This window comes from Phaethon aethereus, assembly GCF_964289735.1.
Source record: "Phaethon aethereus genome assembly, chromosome: Z".
NCBI lineage: Eukaryota > Metazoa > Chordata > Aves > Phaethontiformes > Phaethontidae > Phaethon > Phaethon aethereus.
Window position 1 is genome coordinate 33,019,715 of NC_138577.1, and position 18,951 is coordinate 33,038,665.

The 18,951-nt window shown below is 38.5% G+C and overlaps 1 protein-coding gene across 1 annotated transcript; it reads right to left on the reverse strand.

Annotated features, from left to right (window-relative positions):
- On the reverse strand, positions 1-18,788 carry ERMP1 (endoplasmic reticulum metallopeptidase 1; the record flags this gene model as incomplete). The annotated part of the gene is made up of 15 exons (XM_082013260.1): positions 1-165; positions 1,311-1,474; positions 1,936-2,051; positions 2,779-2,981; positions 3,504-3,656; positions 4,276-4,466; positions 5,052-5,226; positions 7,887-8,107; positions 9,084-9,296; positions 10,677-10,769; positions 12,306-12,452; positions 13,337-13,442; positions 13,783-13,910; positions 17,271-17,572; positions 18,499-18,788. The coding sequence occupies 15 exons, from the start codon at positions 18,786-18,788 to the stop codon at positions 1-3; spliced, it is 2,667 nt and encodes an 888-aa protein (XP_081869386.1).
- Between the last annotated feature and the right edge of the window lie 163 nt (positions 18,789-18,951).

The window sequence follows — 18,951 nt, forward strand, 5'->3', positions numbered from 1 at the left end:
TTAAAAGACAAAAAGGTCATAAGTGCAGGACCAACCAGAAGAAAACGTCCAGTTTGGAAACCTCTCCAGTAAGGCATAGAGTTGAGGTGACTTTTGATCTTCCCCAAAAAAGTAATGTGCTGCTACGGCAAGGGAGACTATTCCATCAGCGTGCTTTTCTGGGGCCTGAAAGTGAGAAAAGGGCAACACAGTCTTTATGACTGTTTATGGCTTTTAAAAGTAAGGTCAATACAGATGTACTTTTCTACAGACTTAACATGTATGCAAGAAACTTCATCCTGCAGCTGTTTGTCCTATATGTTAAAACACACCCTATCTTCAAAAATGTCAACCTGATTACATTTTGAGTTCAATTTGTATTGAACTTGTGCGTCTGACGTTACATAGCTTGCACATACTCTAACTTCAATGTTTCTATCTGTTGGTTTTGCTGACAAACCAAGACATGGACTCCAACAGAGTATTTATATTGATCCTTCTATTATGAATCCTTAGGATGAAAAGACTTTTCTGCCTAGCTTTGCCACTATCACTCTTGCAAAGCTTGTCACACTACAGATTCCTGTCTGCCTTCATCAAGTACCTTTAGAGGATCAAGTGTTTAGACTGACTGATCCAGGAAGGAATAGGGGACTTTCTGAACTTTCAAAGGTTCTTGTAATATTTACTCAAAGAATGTTTGAGTTAAACCTATAAACACTTTTAAACCTATAGAAAACATAGATCTGCAAAAAGTTCATTGGCAAGTTAATGGGGGTGGGATGGCTGGATCATAAATCCCACTGGAACAGCAATGCTGGAAACCTTGCTTCCAGCTGAAAATACTGTAAAAGAAAATTTAGAAACCAAAGCTTTTACAATTCTCTTCAGCTTCAAGACAGGTAAGTTTCCCACCAAGGATTCCCTGTAATTTCCTAAAACTAAGCAAACAAAATACATGAAAAGAAAACTACTCAGAACAGGAAAAAGAAGTCTGAAATAGCAGTAATAAAGATAAAACTTCAAGAACTATGAGGTTAAGTTCAGAGAAATCCAAACTTACAACCTAGGACCATGGAGACATGGAAAATATTCTTCCTTTGTCTGTTTGGCCAGTTAATGGACTAAGCATCAAAAATATATGTGAGCTGATATATAAAGCTGGCGAACAAACTAAAAGAGTGAAGCTACATTATTTATTATAAATTAGGATCTATCAAATAAAGCAAAGCTTAAGAAAGTTATTATGACATTTTTCACATAAGAATGCACAACTGGTGACAACAGGGCAGACCCAGGGATCACCGGGTTTTCAGCAGTGGCATACTCACTGTCAGTTCCACCCAGAAGTGCCACGGTGTAGCCTGCAGACCATGGGAGTAAAACACAAAGTAGTCTCCCCCTAAGCTAGGAACTGGCACACCATCCCCGAGAGACCAGGTGGACAGAGTTGACCCTTCACGTGGCCGAACGTAGAGAGACATGTGACTTGGACCTGCGAGACAAGGATATGTATCTAGATTTAGTCAACAGGTGTAGGTAGAATAACCATCTATCTTCCTATGTAGTAGCATGTTATCTGTCTATTGCTATTCGTGTCTTCCAAAACATGATGCAACTGTTTTCTCTACAGAAGAAGCTTCAGTTATTTCCAAGCAGTGAGATAAATGAGGTAATCACGCAGGAGAGGCACAGAGCTATAAAATGGACTTTAAGAAAGGACTTGCCATAAAACAACCAAGTCTTACTCAAAATAGACAAGGTTACCAGTCCCCCAAATAACTGCAACACAACACCCACAGCTTCTAATGTGTTATGAAACTCAATTAATTCACTAATCTTAAAGCCCACTATCTTGGGAATGGTACTAGAACCTGCAGTGCTGAAGTCAAAACCTGATTTATTATGGGTATAAAAATAAATACAAATCACAAACCAGAAGTTTCAGTCACTCACCAGATACTTCAAAGCTTAACCTCACAGAGTTCCAGGGCATCAGCTCCTTGGACAGAACTTTAAAGTGAATGGGGCTTCTTGGAAAAATTTCTGGAGCAGGAAGATACCAGTTTTTCCTGTATTTAAAAAAAAAAAAAGGAAAGTCTTAACTTATTGTCCATGCAACACTAAATATGAGAAGCCAAGAAGACATTTTTGTATCATATAGCTGACTGTGCTGCTACTAAATAAATATTCAAAAGCTACTACCGATTCTAGCAGAAAGCAGGTAAAATCAGCAGCTTGTGGCCAGACAAATATTTAAAGGCCATATTAATAGGAAAATAGTCACCAGTGTGTTCATTCATTACCTTCATCTGCCTTGATTTACAAAACAATAAAATAAGTAAGAATATTTGCATGTTTAAACTGCTACCCTTTTGCTCACAAGACTCTTTGGGGTATAATAGTCACAGCAGCTAGTTTTCTTCTGTGGGGAACTGCTACTCTAGACTTCCTCTGCTGTCAGCTGGGGTGAGCGGGGGAAGAAGGGAACATACACAGTGCTGCTCTGAACTGCCATTTACAAGCTCCCTCATTCACCTTTTTCTCCACTGGTGCCAACACTGATTTTCCACACATAACCTCTACAGCTCCCGCAGCAGACCCAGCAATCTCTTCCAGAGATTCTGGCAGAAGACATTGCATCTAGACAGAAGTTTTAAGTGTCTTCTGAATTGGAAGGATTATTTACTTTTAGACCAAGATTAGCCTTACTTTTTCTTCCCTTACATAAGCAAGATTGCATAAATGACCAACGTGCTTTGGCAGTAAGCGCTCAAGTGAAGCGGCGTTCACACCAACCGGAACATGAAGTGCACTGGCAGAATCCAAGGAAGGCCACAGAAAGGAGCCTGCTCCTCACATGGAGTTCTAATGGTGTCATTTATTTCAGGTACATGGGAAGTTATGTGAGATATTCCATTATAATCAAATCCATTAATCCATATACCAGAGTCACTTTTAACCACATTTCCACCTAGATCATGAAATCTTCTGCTCGTGTGCTAGAAAAGGCGGGGGGGAGGAAAGATACACAGAAAGATGATGGAGCCTGTGCAGTTCACAAGAGTCATAAGTGATTCTGAAATATCCTCCACGTCAATTCTTAAGGTCTACTGCATTTTTAGAATGCACTGAACACATACCTGAGTATGAATATATATAATACATTACTCTGATAAAAGAAACATACCACAAACACCTACATTCAGAAGATGACTATGCCTGTAAGTATTTGCTCATCTCCCATAATGTTCAGTTTTTAAATTATCATTGCTTACTCAATTCTCACACTTACAACCCCCTAAAAAAACCCTGCTCTTCTGACACAGATGAACTGAACACAGAGACTGAACAAGGGAAACATGAGCAATTCTTCCCAAACCAGGAATAATCATTACAGCTTTTAAATAAAGCAAGAGAGGGAAGGTTACTCTTTTTGGGGCAGGAGGCAGGTGTTAAGTTTTGAAAAATCCAAACACTCTTGCAGCCAACAAAGGCAATACCATATGCAAGGCTTTTCTTACCTGGAGAAAGACTCGCTTAGGCTTTGGATTAGCTGCATCAGAACTGTAAGGAAAGAAGGTTCCACTACAAACGAGAATCAGAGTGACTATACACACAGTAGTTAATGTTAGTAGCGTTGTTTTTGTACTTTTGACGAGGTAAATGAAGTTAATCTAGAGAATAAAAAGACAGCCCAGTTATAAAACTGCAAGACTTAAGAAATAAGACACTATTCCTGTAACTCTAAAATCCAATTATGGAATTGAAAGTACATTAAAAAGATATCATTGCAAGTACTATCTGACACAAGACACTTCTCTCTAATCTCAGCATTTAAAACCCGAAGGAATAAAGCGAGTACTTCCCAGAGCTTGAAAAATTTCCTATTATTAAAAAGTTCTGCCAACACAAACCTAGAACCTTTGTAGCAAAGGCAGCAGGAAAAAAAAGACTGAGAATTTGTTTTGAAGTGTAGTATATATATTGTTCAGCTACACACTATACTTCACCTACAATGAATGGCTGTTCAAACATCAGCATTAAATTGCATATTTTACACAAATCTTTACTACATCATCATAGAGCAGATATATTTTCTTAACCCCTGCTTCAATGGCTTTTCTTTGACTAACAGAAAGCATGGAAACTTTGACATGTTTCCTAGAAATTTCCTGTAACATTTAAGATATTGTCAAATTATCATTCATTTCAAATACTAATTTAGAAAAACATTGATTATAAACTCTAGAGAAAGTTTAAAAGTTTTAAACAACATTTACAAATTCTACTTACAAAATAGGATGACAGAATCACAGTAGCGACCACAATAAATCCTGCCAACACTGCATCTGGTAGAATTTCTGAACCACTTCGTCCCATGATAGGTGTAAACATTTCAAATACCGTCCAACTAAGATACATCATATATAGATAGGGAACAAACATTCCCAGCATGTACATCATGACAAATTTCATTGTGGCACCTACAGGGGACAGAAAAAAACAAATGATAAAAACCATAAAAACTTAAAAGGACATAAACCCACAGCTTTACTAATATATCCATGTACTGTTGCAAGGCCCAATACACAATACTGGTCCTCATCCCTAACATGGATATGGAAAGGGGATCTTATTTTGCATAGCCAATGCCAATATTAACTCTTTCAAAAATACCACAAAACTACTCTTGTATTAAAGAAAAAAAAATTAAACATGTGTTCTGTTCCAAACACTGTTTAAATATTACAGTATTTTTAACAATGTTTACTGTCCATCAAAGTATCTGGTCACTTATTAATAACCTTGCATAGTATTGTTCTTTTTAGCCTGAGGCACAGGAAGTTTTTCAGTGTAATATTTTTTTAAAGAGCGTCTCCATACTTTCAAACTGCCTTTAGTTCAAAACACTTTTTCTTGTTACAAGAATGTCACATGGTTACTTTGACTATTCAAATTCGAAGTTTGGGATGTTTTCTGCTTAAATAATAGTTTTGAGGAAAACACTCAATATACAATAATAGGGGCAGATGTTTCAAAATACAGCCTCCCCATCTCAAAACTCATACCTTTTTGGCTGAATTCTTTATGGATCATCAGCTTAGTGATTAAAGGAAATGCTACCCATAATGTACAAATGAATGCTGAACAAAGGCCCATCAGAGTAATCATAGTTAATGCTAGAGACCAAATCATCAACGAGGCATCAAAAAAAGTGTCTCCCAGGTACTGCTCATTCACATTCTGTAAAAAAAAAAACCCAAACACAGTAGTTACTGAGCATATTCCATGTATCACATCCCATGAGAACATACAGAAGAATCGTTATTTCTTGTATATAATTGTTTTCCTTGGACAAAACAAATTTGACAAGCATCATCTCACCATTCTCATCCATGACAGTATACTTTTATTTTTTAAATCTGCTCTGACATAGCTTGGAAAAGAGATTACGTGGACTGAGGTAGAGGGAGGAACAATGTACAAATGATAATACCAGGAAGATAGAAAGCTAATGTTTCAGGTACACAGGCGAATAGGGCCTTTTTATAAAAGGCATTGGTATTTGTGAAGCATAGAAAAAAAGTTATGTATACCTCCTGAGAATCTAAACCTGTTTTTGAACAGCAGCTGTTAACACACTTCTTATACAAGCACTGTTACTAGCATACAAATATTATACTGGTGCCTTTATATGTCATGCAACAGCTGTCTCTTCAGAAGTCTGCTTTTTTAAATGTATTATTTGTTTTGAAAAAAAAGACTTGCATGGGTCAGCTAATATCTGACATATTTTCAATAAAGAAGGAAGTTTAACCAGCAAAAATGCTATTTGTTTTTGTGGGTTTTTTTGAAGTTACATGGGCAAAGCTGCTTGTAGTGCAAGATTCTTAATTGTGAATCCTGCTAGTCGCAAGAAGGACTGCTTACATGAACAATGGCTATCAGAAAGCACCTAGTACAGTGTCAGGCTGAGAAGAAAAAAAAAAAACAAACAAATAGGGGTTAAAGAAGCATGAGTTGACAAACCCGTTTCAAAAAACATAAAGCTTATTAATTCACAAGTTCTTGAGCTACTAACAGAAAACACCCAGGTATTGCCCACGATAGCCAAGTGAGAGATCAGCTTCCAAAAGTTTTATGCAACTCTAAGTACAATATAAGTTACAGAGGCAGCATAAACTGTATGGGTTGGCAAGCTACAGCATGAAAGATAATTAAGAGACTCATGATATCGAGTTGGTTGATCTGCTGATCAGACAATCAGCAAGCAAGAAGTAGATCCAGAACCTGGAACAACTGAACAGTTAGTGAAAGTACGCTCTCGGGTCAGCTCTTCCAGAAGACTAGAAAAGCTAACATCGCATCTGTTTTATAAATGGCTCATCTTTTCCACAAAAGGACTACATCACAAACATGTATTTGTTAACATACATGTACCAGTTAACACTCTTCTTCCCCAAACTATTAAAAAATCCACTCCCAGATAAAGACATGATGGATCCACTCAGAACTTGCCATAAAAATCAAATTTCAGTAAGTTCTTAACGCTTCTTCAAACACTTGGATGAAGCTGGATTTGGCTAACAACTTAGGTTTCCTGAACTCCCTTGCCCAAAGCTTGTACAAATGGCCGAGAAGGTAAGTAACAGGAAGCTGAATGACTGAATATTACTGTGCCTAAAGCCTAAGCCTAAGAGGCTCAAGTAGCTGACTTCTGCCCTGGAACAGCATCATCTGTCAGATACCTCAAGGCACCACCTCAAGGCCCTATTTGTTTTTAATACAAAGCTATAAAACTATCATCTAAACACATGGGATTGTTATGAGCTATAGTTATGACATTATTAGGCAAGTTAAATCATCTTGGATAATCCATGAAAAAGAATTCTAAGCAAAAAATGTAGACAGTAATCACGACAAATGACATCAATGGAAAGGTAACACACACCAAATCCTCACCAAGCCTTGCAGGGGCCTAAATGACCTTTACCTATTGCACAAAAGAAGATGGACTATCAAGAGCTCTGTTCCATCTCCAGCTGTTGTCAAAACAACTAACAATCAGGATAATCATACGAGGGAAGGGTGACTAATGAAATTTTTACAACAGCTTCATTTAGAAAGCTTTGTACGCACAGGTTTCTCTATTAGAACAGGCATGACAGAACTAGAAATTCTGACAGATGTAAGAAAAAAGCTCTCGCATGAACCACCTGAAAAAAAAAAAAATCACAGTACTTGCTTACAAGGTTATGAATACAAACGACATCACCAAAACAACATGCATAATGAAAGGACAGAAAAAAAAAAAGAGAGAACTGGAATTCCAAGTTTTACAATAAAATGTGAATGATAAATTAGATTAAATAAAGAACAAAAATATAAAAAAATACATAAGAAGGTACCATACCAAAATAAAATATTAAATTTAGGGAACCTGCCATATGAGTACATTCACAGGCAAGAACCTGGCAAGATTCGAAGGACATTCAAACATATATGTAGATTCTGTAGTTATAGAGAACATTGAAAGGTATCAAAAGCCTCAATTCTCCAGCTGTTGCTCTGCTCTCTTATCACTGAAGTGATGGCCAGAAAGAAAGGTGTAGAGAGGAAAAGAAACAGTACCTTATACCGTATTCTACTAGGCTTTTGCCTTGTTTTACTGAAGCAGCTGCTAAAGGTCATTCGCAAGGAGAAAGCCCTAAATCACGAAGTTCTTCACTCCCTGATTTAGTAGAGCAATCCCTATGCTTAAATGAAGCAGTTTTTAAAGCATTTTAAATACTTCTGTCCAATACAGAAAACTTTTTGCATCTTTTTAATCAACTCAAAAATTAAGTCTTCCACAGATTAAACACTACATTACCAGTCAACATCATCAACGAAGTCAAGCTTACCTTGTAGAAGAACTTCTTGGCTAGCGTATGCACAAGAATGAGCTTAGCAGCAGCTGCAGTGCCATACAGAAACACAGAAACATAGAAATGGGTGTACCAAGAAAGAGACCGTCCAATGACAGAGATGAACACTGCCACTACAAGGACTGTCACCAGTGCGCAGACCCAACTTAACAGCGTTAAGCCTAACGCAGTAAAGAATTCCTTCAGGTTATGAACAGCTATGAAGAAAAAAGAAGTTTAATTCAACAGTCATGTATTCTACTGCAGACTAGACTATCATCCAGACTGTAATTACCCCACAGTAATAACCAAAATAAAACTGCATGAGGAGTCCACTCTGAAGATTCTTAACAGCATGGTCTAAACCGCTTAGCTTATTTCTTTGCAAGTCTTTGTGCAGTCTTCCCCATTGCAAGATTTATTCCCACAGTACATTTTGCAGATTACCATGTTACCAATAGTGAATATTTCTCTAGGGAACCTGGGGAGCCACTCTACTATCCATGAAGTCTCAAAAAACCCCCAAACCAAAAGAGAAAACAGAGTTGCTTTTCTTGTAACTTTTTCGTGTTCCAAAAATGTTTCCTGGATTGGGAGGGGTCAGGGTAGGAGTGTTTGTTTTGGTTTGATTTTTTTTTTTTAAAAAGCAAACAAGTATGTTCCTACACATACCTGAAAAGGTCTAACTAGAAGATTTAAGTCGGTTTACAGCCTTTATTAAGCTTTGTTAATATTTTATTACACCTTTATTAATCTTTGTTATCTTTTTCCCCCTTTGTTGTTTTCTTATTTGAGCCTGCCTATGGACAGGTGTTAAAGAAACGTGACTGCGAAGCCCTACTTGTGCTAGCAGAACAAAGAACTTATATAGATACTAAGCAAATTTAATTTTTTTCCCCATTTTCAGATCTTTAAAAGATTTAATTTTAATCTTCATGAAAAGATAAGAGAGGTAATTTGGATTCATAAATGCTGGACATCTAGGCCTACCATAGTCTTTCTTCAACATAATTATTCACAGTTAAGAGATTTAAACACAAAGCAACTCCTACGGCATGCTGCACACCTAAAATTTATTTCTGAAGTTTATCTAAAAAGATGCCTTAATGCCTGAACACTTCTTCACTTACTAATTGCTATTTGTTAAAGAGTAATGAGATTGATTTTTTTTTTTTTTTTAAGAGCTAGACTTACCTCTGGTTTTGGGCTGTAATTGTTTCTTGCTTAAATAAAGAAAAGCGACTGCTGCTGTCATGTAGTTCATGATGGTGCCAACACGAGCAGGATAAGCCAGGACAAATAAACCAAGTACATCAAAGAACACAACATTTCCATGTCGATACTCAAAGGAATTAGCCAACTTATCTGATGTTGCTAGGTATTTTAGGATAGCTAGAATATTGTCACCTATTAAAGAAGCACATACACAAAGCAACTACATCAGGGTTGATGAATTGACACACAGCATTCTTTCAAATATCAGTGTTCCTAAAATTAAAATAGTATTAAAATGTCCTCAAAGATATGAATATACAATTGATTATTCTGAAATAGGTATTTGATGGTATGCACAGCATAGTATTTTCATGAGTTAATCTATACAGCTGCCACTAAAATAAGCATACTTGAGAAGCTTCATGTATTTAAACACTGTTGCAATGAAGGGAGTAGTCAAGCTTTCAGCCCGTAAGCCCTTCTTCAGGTATGATATTAAAGAACAGGACTTTACTGGGTTAGGGTTTCCTAATCTTCCTCCTCTTCTCCTTTCCACTAGTTAACACCTGCATGTTTCAAATGACTACGAATTACCTGCCTTTCCTTCCCAAGATGACTGTAAGGTAAGAGACAAGGAGGCTATTTTCCTTCGTAGTCCACAGGTACCAGCCACCTTTTCCTTTCCCACAGTACAGCCAAAACACATGTAATCAAATGAGAATGATTGTTCTCAACTTTCATTTTGCTTTTACTTGACCTGTAAAAGTGCTTACCAGCTGAAAAGTTTGTTGGGTTTTTTTTTTTAAGCCGTGATACATTTAGCAAGAGAGGTTCTATGTAATCACCATGACCGATAAAATCATCTTTCCAATGGGAATTTAGAAGACTTTGTTTTGCAACTGCACTGGTACAAGAAAATGTTTAAAACTCTTATTCATGCTGGTCATCTAAACTGGCTTCTGTACAAGCTTAAAGAGGAAAATGGCCAAAATCCTGGAGGCACTTAGGATTATATTAGTTTTTCCTGGGAAACTAAAGGTCTTACCGTAATTTTCTTTACTGCAGTATGTCAAATAGCCTGCTGTGAGCACAGACTGTTAGTTGAAAATAAATCCTGTTTATCCACAGCCTGTGTGCTACCACATAAGTTTGTCTGAGAAACACTCTGAAATAAAAACCGCTGTTGGCAGATCAGTCTCTGTACTGCCAACTTAACCATAAGCCTCTCATGATGAATATGAATCAATAAGGGGACTTACTGAGAAAAAAGCAAAGCAGAACGCTGAACAATCAGGTATCAATGGCTAGATTATAACCTTAATCAGATTCCACAGTTACTTTCAAATTAACATCACTGGATGCTGATAAAGTTTATCTTCCCAAGTTGACCAAACATATTTCCTTTGTATTTTAAAGGCATTCAGTTAATTCTTTGTTCTTTAGAACAAGTCTAGCATGTTCTAAATATGTTATTAAAATTATTAATTTCTTGCCATGCTAGTCTTACAGCAAAATGAAAGAGCAGCTACAACACTACTCTTGAGTAAATTACCATATTCTTGAAATACCAACCTGCTCTCTGAATGGAATCTGTTAAAATTCTGTCTGATGTGTCATATTCTGTATGATAAATGTAGCCATTTTCAATAAAAGCCAAATCTATTCCTACAGAGAGAGAAAAAGCATGTTTGAAATTATGTGAATCTAAAACCTCAAAACACAATTTGAAAGCCTCAGATGTATTTCACACAAAACATTGCTCTACTATGTATCCCACTCACTGTCCTTAAAGATGAACAAAATAGTCTGCTTTGTAGAAGGAACACTAACTGGGATTCCACGTGTAGTTGAAAAAGGATACTTTAAAAACATTTTATAGTATCTGTCCTATGTATTGATTTGCGTGACATCTATACACAAACTGATCTCTACTGAAGAAACACATGAAAATTCTTAATCATGTCAGCTTCAGAAAGAATGAACAAGGTGCTTTCTAAACACTTACTAGTAAAACAGAGATCCACATTGAAAATAAAAAGCAGCACCGTGGAGCTTTAGAAACAGCTTCTAGAAATACTAGGCTTGTTCTTTTTACCTGTAATTTGTAAACAGCTTTTCAAATAGCCAGTCTGAAAATTCTTAAAGTCCAAATAATTTGTAAAAATAAACAAAAAATATTAACAAAAAAAAGGTTTTCTGCAAGATTAATTATACATTCACTGTATCCCAAACACACACCCCCTCAGCTGCATATGCAAAAAGCTGATGTCTGCAATTTGAATCCTCACAATTTTGCAAAGGTTAAACAAATCAGACCTAAATTCTACCAGTGGACAAAGAAGAACAAACTAGTTCTTTAACTCAATTATTTCATTTCTCTTTGTTTAGAAAAAACAGAGGTCAGTGAAAATTCATTTACCATTTAGGATTCAGGAACAATTATGAACAAATAAAGAACAGATTATACAAAATCAGCTACTTTATTTTCAGGCTAGAAGCATACTTTGGAACAATTCACAATATGTCAACATGTTTTGTTCCAAGAATCAATTCAGAAACATCACTTTTCTTGAAAGTGACTCCAATGACAACGTGTGCCAGACAGCAAGGATTTCACAGAAGTTTATATTCCTTTGAATTGTGTTTGCATTGTGTGTTCCACAAAAATGTGTATCCACTGGTCATGGCCTGCAGAATGGATATCAAACTGTAAACAGATTAGCAAAATCAAAAACTGTTGTCCTGTGCTTGATTATAACAACAACAAAAAAAAAGGTTAATGAAATTGCATTAGTTACTAAGTCACTGTCTTTAAAAAAGGTGATTTTTGGTTTATCCATTAGGTACAGACATTTAATTCCTGCAAGCAGTTTATCAGCATCATTACCAAAATGTTTCAAAACAGAATATTTAATAGTGTACTGTTAATTACTGGAGTGTTTTCCTGATTTTCAGGAAACTTTTATACCATGTAGTTTCTTTCTGGGGAACAGCAGTCTGTCTAACATCCTTAACAACCTACATGACAAACTAAATCTAAAGGCTCTTGCCTTAGAAAAAAAGCAGGAAAATTTGCTCCCAAACTGAAAGACAAACCAAATTTGAGGACTTTCACGTAGTAAATCGCAGAACACTCACTGAATTATAAACTTAAGATAAATGGCTGCATAATGCACATTGACATGTCTTCTGATAGCATACCTGGAACATTGCCAAAGTCCCTGTAGATACGGAAGTCTGTATCTGCTGGGATAATACCACTCTGAAATATTTCCTGTGCCACCACAGAGGCAAACGGATGTTTGGCTGCAACTACATATGCTTGTACCAACCATGGATTCTCAGGTCCTAACAAAAAAATGAGCAGAAAGTTCACAACAAATACTTTTTGAACTTCAGTTAAGATACGTATCCTTATAGTAACAAATAACGCAAAGGAACTCACTAGAGTTTTAACGCTGTTGCCCCACAGGGTATATACAAGTGCATTTGTGTTGGTGGAATGCCTCACACTTGAGAAAAAGATTTGGTTACACTTGCAAGAAAAAAAAAAAACACCACTGATGCCTTGAGCATTCAGTGGCAGAGTAGGTAAGCCATCTCCCAAAAAAGACGCAACACTAATGAAGAAGTCACAACCTTTAACAGAGTTTCCAATTTATCATCTACCCATCACACCTGAAAATTGTTGTTTAGAGGAAAGTCTCTCCACTAAAACATTCAATGCAAGTAAACAATTAAGCAGCTCCAGAAGTAGAAGGAAGTCTGCAGTCCAACTAGGATGGAGCAGAAGTTTAACTGTAGCCTGCAAAACACAGAAGTTTTGCTGCTTCCTGAGCAGGAGATGAAGTTCTAATGCCAACATCTCCCTGCAAAGATTTTGAAGGAACTGCTCTGAAAATTAGATAAAGCATATGACAGTATGAGTATGCAAGATACGTGAGATACCAAAATCTGTTTTTCTCCTTATTACCTTGATGTAAAAAGGAAATACAGCTTTTTAAATTCTGTTCTACACAGGCTTCCCACCTACAAGTCAACTTCTGTGGCAGTGCTTTAGCCTGCATGTATCTAAAGATGGAGAGCAACCTACTTGCAGCACACAGTTGGGAAAGAGGCATAAAGGTTCTCCTGTCTTTTGCTTATGAGTCACTTTAGATATTCCTTCAAGTCTACATTGTTTTTTATCAAATTACCCTAGTGTAGAAACTGGACACAATGCAAGCTCATACCTGTTTGAAAAACAAGTTCTTTTCCTCCTACACCTGCTGCCTCCAGGTTAATAAAAGCTCTAATTGACTTGGCCCACTCATGTTGTGTAATGAAGCCGTGACTAGCCTTGATGGGAAATAAAAAAAAAAAATTTAAAAAAATAGGTCAAACATCTTCCAAACCAGCCTCAATGTTATTTTCCATCACGTATGATCATAACTCAAGACCAGACTAGGCAGTCAGATCACAACACAGATGCAGAAAATCTAAGTCTTCTAATCAAAATACAGACAATATTCTTAATCTAAGTGTATTTTTCTCTTTGAAGTCAAATACATTTTCCTCAGAATGTTAAGACTGACATTTAACTAATATTGCAACAGATTAAATACAAGCCGTATCTGCAGTTATTCTTTCCTTCATCAGAGTCTTTGATGTGTATTTTTTAATTCTGGCACATTCTCACCTGCAAAATATTTTCTTCCGCACCATTAAATAAGAATATGACAGCATGCTGCAGGGGCTCTGATGATTTTGAAAGTGTGTTAAGTATTTCAAGCATCACTGCACAGCTAACAGCATCATCACTGGCACCTTAAAATAATCAGCAGAATAGTATGTCTTACAACAAACACATAGAATTGCAACAAAGACCAGAGAACAAAAAAAGCTTTATTCTATTTCAGTCACTTAATCTGACTGAGGTTATGTCAAGCTGTGGTATATTTTCTGCTACTGCTTGTACCCTGTGTCTCTACTAGTTAAAAGCAAGGACCAAAAGAAAAATAATGCTCAAAAATTGAGGAAGTGAAGTACAACGTACCAGATCAAATAGTACTGTTCAAGGAAAGTAGACTAATGATGTTACTAAGCAGGCAAGTGATCATTATGTATTTTTCCAAGAACAATACAAATAAAAAAGAACGAAATTTTCACTTACAGCATACTCAAATTTTTAATAACAAACATTCCCACACAAGTCACCCTAAAGCATTCTACACTGCTACAATGCATTCAAGTTAAGTGGACAAAACCTCAAACTAACATAAGGCCAAGACTGCAAAATAAAGCAAAGGAATCACCAGAATTCACACCTCTAAAACATTCTTAAAGTGAAAGTATACATTATAATACAGTAGTTTCATGATCAGATGCTTTGCACAACCCTTCTTTGCTGAAAACCCCTTTGCTCTGAGCTTGGCAGTCTTTTCCATTGAGTTCATCATCCAACACTATTCTAGACTTACTCTCACTTCCTCACACCTCCTCCCACACCCTGCCATTTTTTTAATCTTGATTAAGCATCCATCTTTTAGCCAAGGTCTCCCATTGCCGCATTTCCCTCACTTTGGTGCAAGCTGTAGCATCTCCCTACCCCATTTTGAACAATACCATTTGGAAGCAAACACAGAAAAATTCATCCTTATTCCTTTAGGCCCGAGCTGCATATATGATGCTGACATGCACTGAGATAACGTGTGGTCAGGCCTCAGCATGCCATTAGGGCAGTCTCATTAGCTGCTAAAACTGTTTTAATTCACACATTAAAAAAAGCAGCTTTTCCAAAGCTTGTAACTTAGAAAGATTCAGACATATTTGCTCCTTCCGTAAAAAGGGCATATTCCTGATACAAACACAAATATCAGCCTAAATTTTAGCCTTAGCTTCTGTACTTCAGAATAAATAAAACAAAAACTTTTGCAATCCATTGTTCTCTACTATATTTCTGAGAAATTAATGCCTTGTTCTGCCAAAAGTTTTCTAAAAAGCCCTCCCCAATATCTGATTTAAAGCTCTGTTTACATTGCTACCTGAATGTATCAGTAGTCTACTCCTAGCCACACTGAGTTCTTTTATCTAACTCATGCTGTGTTGAAAACTCAGAGAAGTGATTACAGTTTTCAGTGAGATTAATCACTCGTCTGCCTCACTGTGAAGCTAAGAAAAATAAAAGTTTGGGTTCAACAGACATACAGATTTACATCTGATTAAACCAGCCATGTAGCCATAGACTACAATACAAGCTCACAGAGAAAGTAGCATCCTCAAATACTTCATCTACAGCAAAACTGATGATTTTATGGCAAATATCAGTAACCTAAGAAAACCACATTATCAGCTATGTCTGTGATGATAAGTTCAAGGATGTTTCTGCCCTTCAGGTTTATTAGAAAAGAATCAAACAGGCCACATAAACTGAAAATTAGTAACATTAGAAGAAGAGGCATGTTTTAAGAGTTTACAGTTTATGTTTTTCCTTCGCAAGTAACTCAAGCTTTCTAACACTGAAGCTCTAGTGGTTTACAGTTTTGCTTTACTCATTTTGTATGCATAAGCAATTATGTTTTATTATCTGATTTTCAAATACATTACTCACTGGTCACTGAGTCCTGCTGATTCTGATTAAATAACACATTTCTCGTAATGAAAAAAAGCTGTAAGCAAGTAACTGACAGAAATACAGGGGACTAGAAAACAAAAGGTTCTTGGTTAGGCTATGTGCAAGTTTCACACTAAGAAAATGAAAATGCAGTAAAGGGTTAGGCTGCTTCGTGATTAAAGGCAAGCATACAGGATGATTTCTAGCTCCTCCATAAATTTCTGTACAATCCTATAAAAATTACTAATATTTTTGGCACCTCTATGCAAAGTCAGCAAAATATGTTACTGAGTAAACTGTAAAGAAAATAAATTATGTAGACATAATCCTGTGTTACAAGCCATAGATGTGGAGACACAATGCACATAGGGCACCAATTTAAAGACAGTTTTCAATAATCACTGTATTATGCTTGGAAAGTATTCTTTCTAAGTCTAGGCAGCCATATTTAGACTATAAATACAGCAATTAGCATCTCTGCAGTACCTAAATCACAGAGCATGTGTAATAATCATGAAATTATTAAGCTTAATTTGGAAACTCATCTTGCCTAAATATGATTGAGAAGTTCTGTATACTACTGATTGACAGAAAAAGGCACAAAGAGTACAGCAAGTGCTTTGTTTCTCTAGCTAATACTCAGCCTTTTCTTAACAATGAAGACTATTTGCATGCGCTGAAGAACAGAAAGTTTAACCCCCAAAATAAAATATCGTGTAAGGAGTGAATGAAGACACTTCAGTAAAAGCTGTGCTGTTGGCAACTGAAATCTGTAGGTATTTTTCAACTGCAATAACAAGTACACACCTGTGGCTGAGTGTTACAACAAATGTTTTCGTGCGGTTTCAGTTCCCTACCTTCCTGGCACTGTTAAAACCATATATTTACAAAGCTGTTTACACCCTCGCTGCAATAATTATCTAACATGATAAGACTTACAAAAATGCAGAGGGACAAGAATAACAGAGTGCGCAACAGTGACAGTGAAAGTAGCAGTAAGAGAAATGCACACACTACCAAGGCAACAACGGTCCTTAACCTTTGATCACTACAGTCTTTTGAGAAGCTTTGAATGGAGAAAGAAAAAAAAAATTGGCATAGCTTAAGGATATCACACTAAAAATTTGCGTTGAAGTAGCATACCAGCAAGGGAGGGGAAAACACAGACTAGTTAGTGGAGGTGGGAACAGTCTCTGGCACAAAGCATCCTGTGAAGGGCAAGCCAGGATTGAATCAGTACAGAATATGGAAAGACCTGAACAACAGGTGGAAGCAGCACATGAGCTACACGTATAAGCAGAGAATTATAAGAAAGGCAGATATAACCAAACTTTCTAGAGATCTAAATATAGTATCTGTAATTTGCTGACTACCAGAAAGTGAGAGTGAAATCCTGACTTGAATAGGACCAACCTGTCACTCTAAATACTGAATCTCACTGAAATCAAGCTGACTAGATGACATATGCAGTATTCTAGCATGTGGCTATAAGCCTGTTTGGTATGAAAAGACAGCAAGCCAAGCTCTGTGGTTCATATAATATATAGAAACACAGAATGAACACATGGACCTACCCGGGGTATTTGGTACAGAATCAAAGTGACAATTGGATAACACTGCATGCTCAGCTCCATTTCGGGGTTCCAGCTTCACTACGACATTGGTTATGTTTGCATAGTAACTAGTAAAGCCTCCTAAAAAGTCAATGCTGAAGGAGCCCGTGGGCCTCTGTATGTCTACAGATATCTTGTGAGCATCTGTGCTTTCTTTTTCTATTGCCCTAATTTGCTCTAAGAGGTAGTTAACTGCAAGAACTTCATTTTCTGGACTTCCAACTGTTCTGGGCCCAATTGCTGTTATGTTGTCAAGATATACCCTGTAAGAGATAAATTACACATTCAGCATCAACGCATTCAACATTTGGTATGCAACTTACAACCATAACATTTTTGTACGTTGTTCTACTTCAAAATCCACAGTAAGTGGAACAGACTAAAGCCAACTAGATCGTAACTGTAGTCAAGATGCCGAAAATCATTATGGCAATGGGCATATAGTACTGATCTTTACTCAGGGCTCCTCATCCCATCTATGATGATACTAAACCAAACTACTTTCGTTTTGTTTTGAACATCTCAATCCAAAAAGAAACAAAAGGGTGAATGGAGAAGCTAAAGATTTTCTCTTCAGCAAGGTTCTGTATATGTATACATGCTCTTCTGTGAATGTCTGAAGAAACAAGATTTACACCAACTAAGTATTTGCAAAGAAACATTCCCAGACAGTAAGTACTTTATAATACTACGAGAATTAAACTATGGAAGATGCAGTCTTTTAACAGCCCGAAACAGCACCTTCAAGAGGCAGCCACTACCAGATCCGGAGCCCTTGCACTGTTTTTACCTACTTTCCGCAAGCGTCCGGGCGTGCTCTGAGCTCTTGCCAGGGCCGGGGAAGACCCAAGCACTCTGCAAGGGGCGCTGACCCACGCACTGACGGGAGAGGCCCCACCGGCGCAGCCAGCCGGCGGGGCGCCCAGAGCGCAACCCCCGCTGCCCACACCCTACCAACTGGACGCCGCAGGGGCGGGCTCGTCCGTGCGCCCGCTCGGCGGCGGGGCCAGGCTCTCCCGCCGCGGCCCCTGCGGAAAGCAAACAGCAATTGCAGCTACCGCCGCCCTCGGGGCGAGGCCGGGCGGACTCTGCCCGGCGGCTGGCGTGACCCGGGAAGGTCTCACGGCTCCACCGCCACGGCCCGGGCACGAGGGGCAGCCCCCGCCCCGCCCTGCCCCGCCCGCCGTACCTGGCGCGGGGGGCGCTGAAGTCGCGGGGCCCGGCGGGGGACGGCTGGCTCAGCAGCTGCCGGTGCGAGATGTACACCAGCGCCCGCAGCCCCAGCAGGTACAGCAGCACCAGCGACGCCCCCTGCGCCTCGGGCAGCGGCAGCACCCTCCGCCGCGGCGGCCCGCCCCGCTTTTTCCCGCCCATGTCGCGGTCGCTGTCCTCCCGCGGCGGCGGGTGGCATCGGTCCCGGTCCCGGTGGCCGCCGGTCGCGCGGAGCCGCCACAGAGGCGCCGCCGCACTCCTCTCCATGGGCCGCCCGCTCAGCACCCGCTGCCGGCGCGAGCTCCGCCGCGCAGACAAACGATACGGAAACGGACGAGGATCAAAAAACCTGCGCCCCCTCCTCCCCCCCGCCCGCGCCCGGATACGGCGGAGCCAGAGGGCGGGGGCGTGTCCCCGGTGAATGACGGGG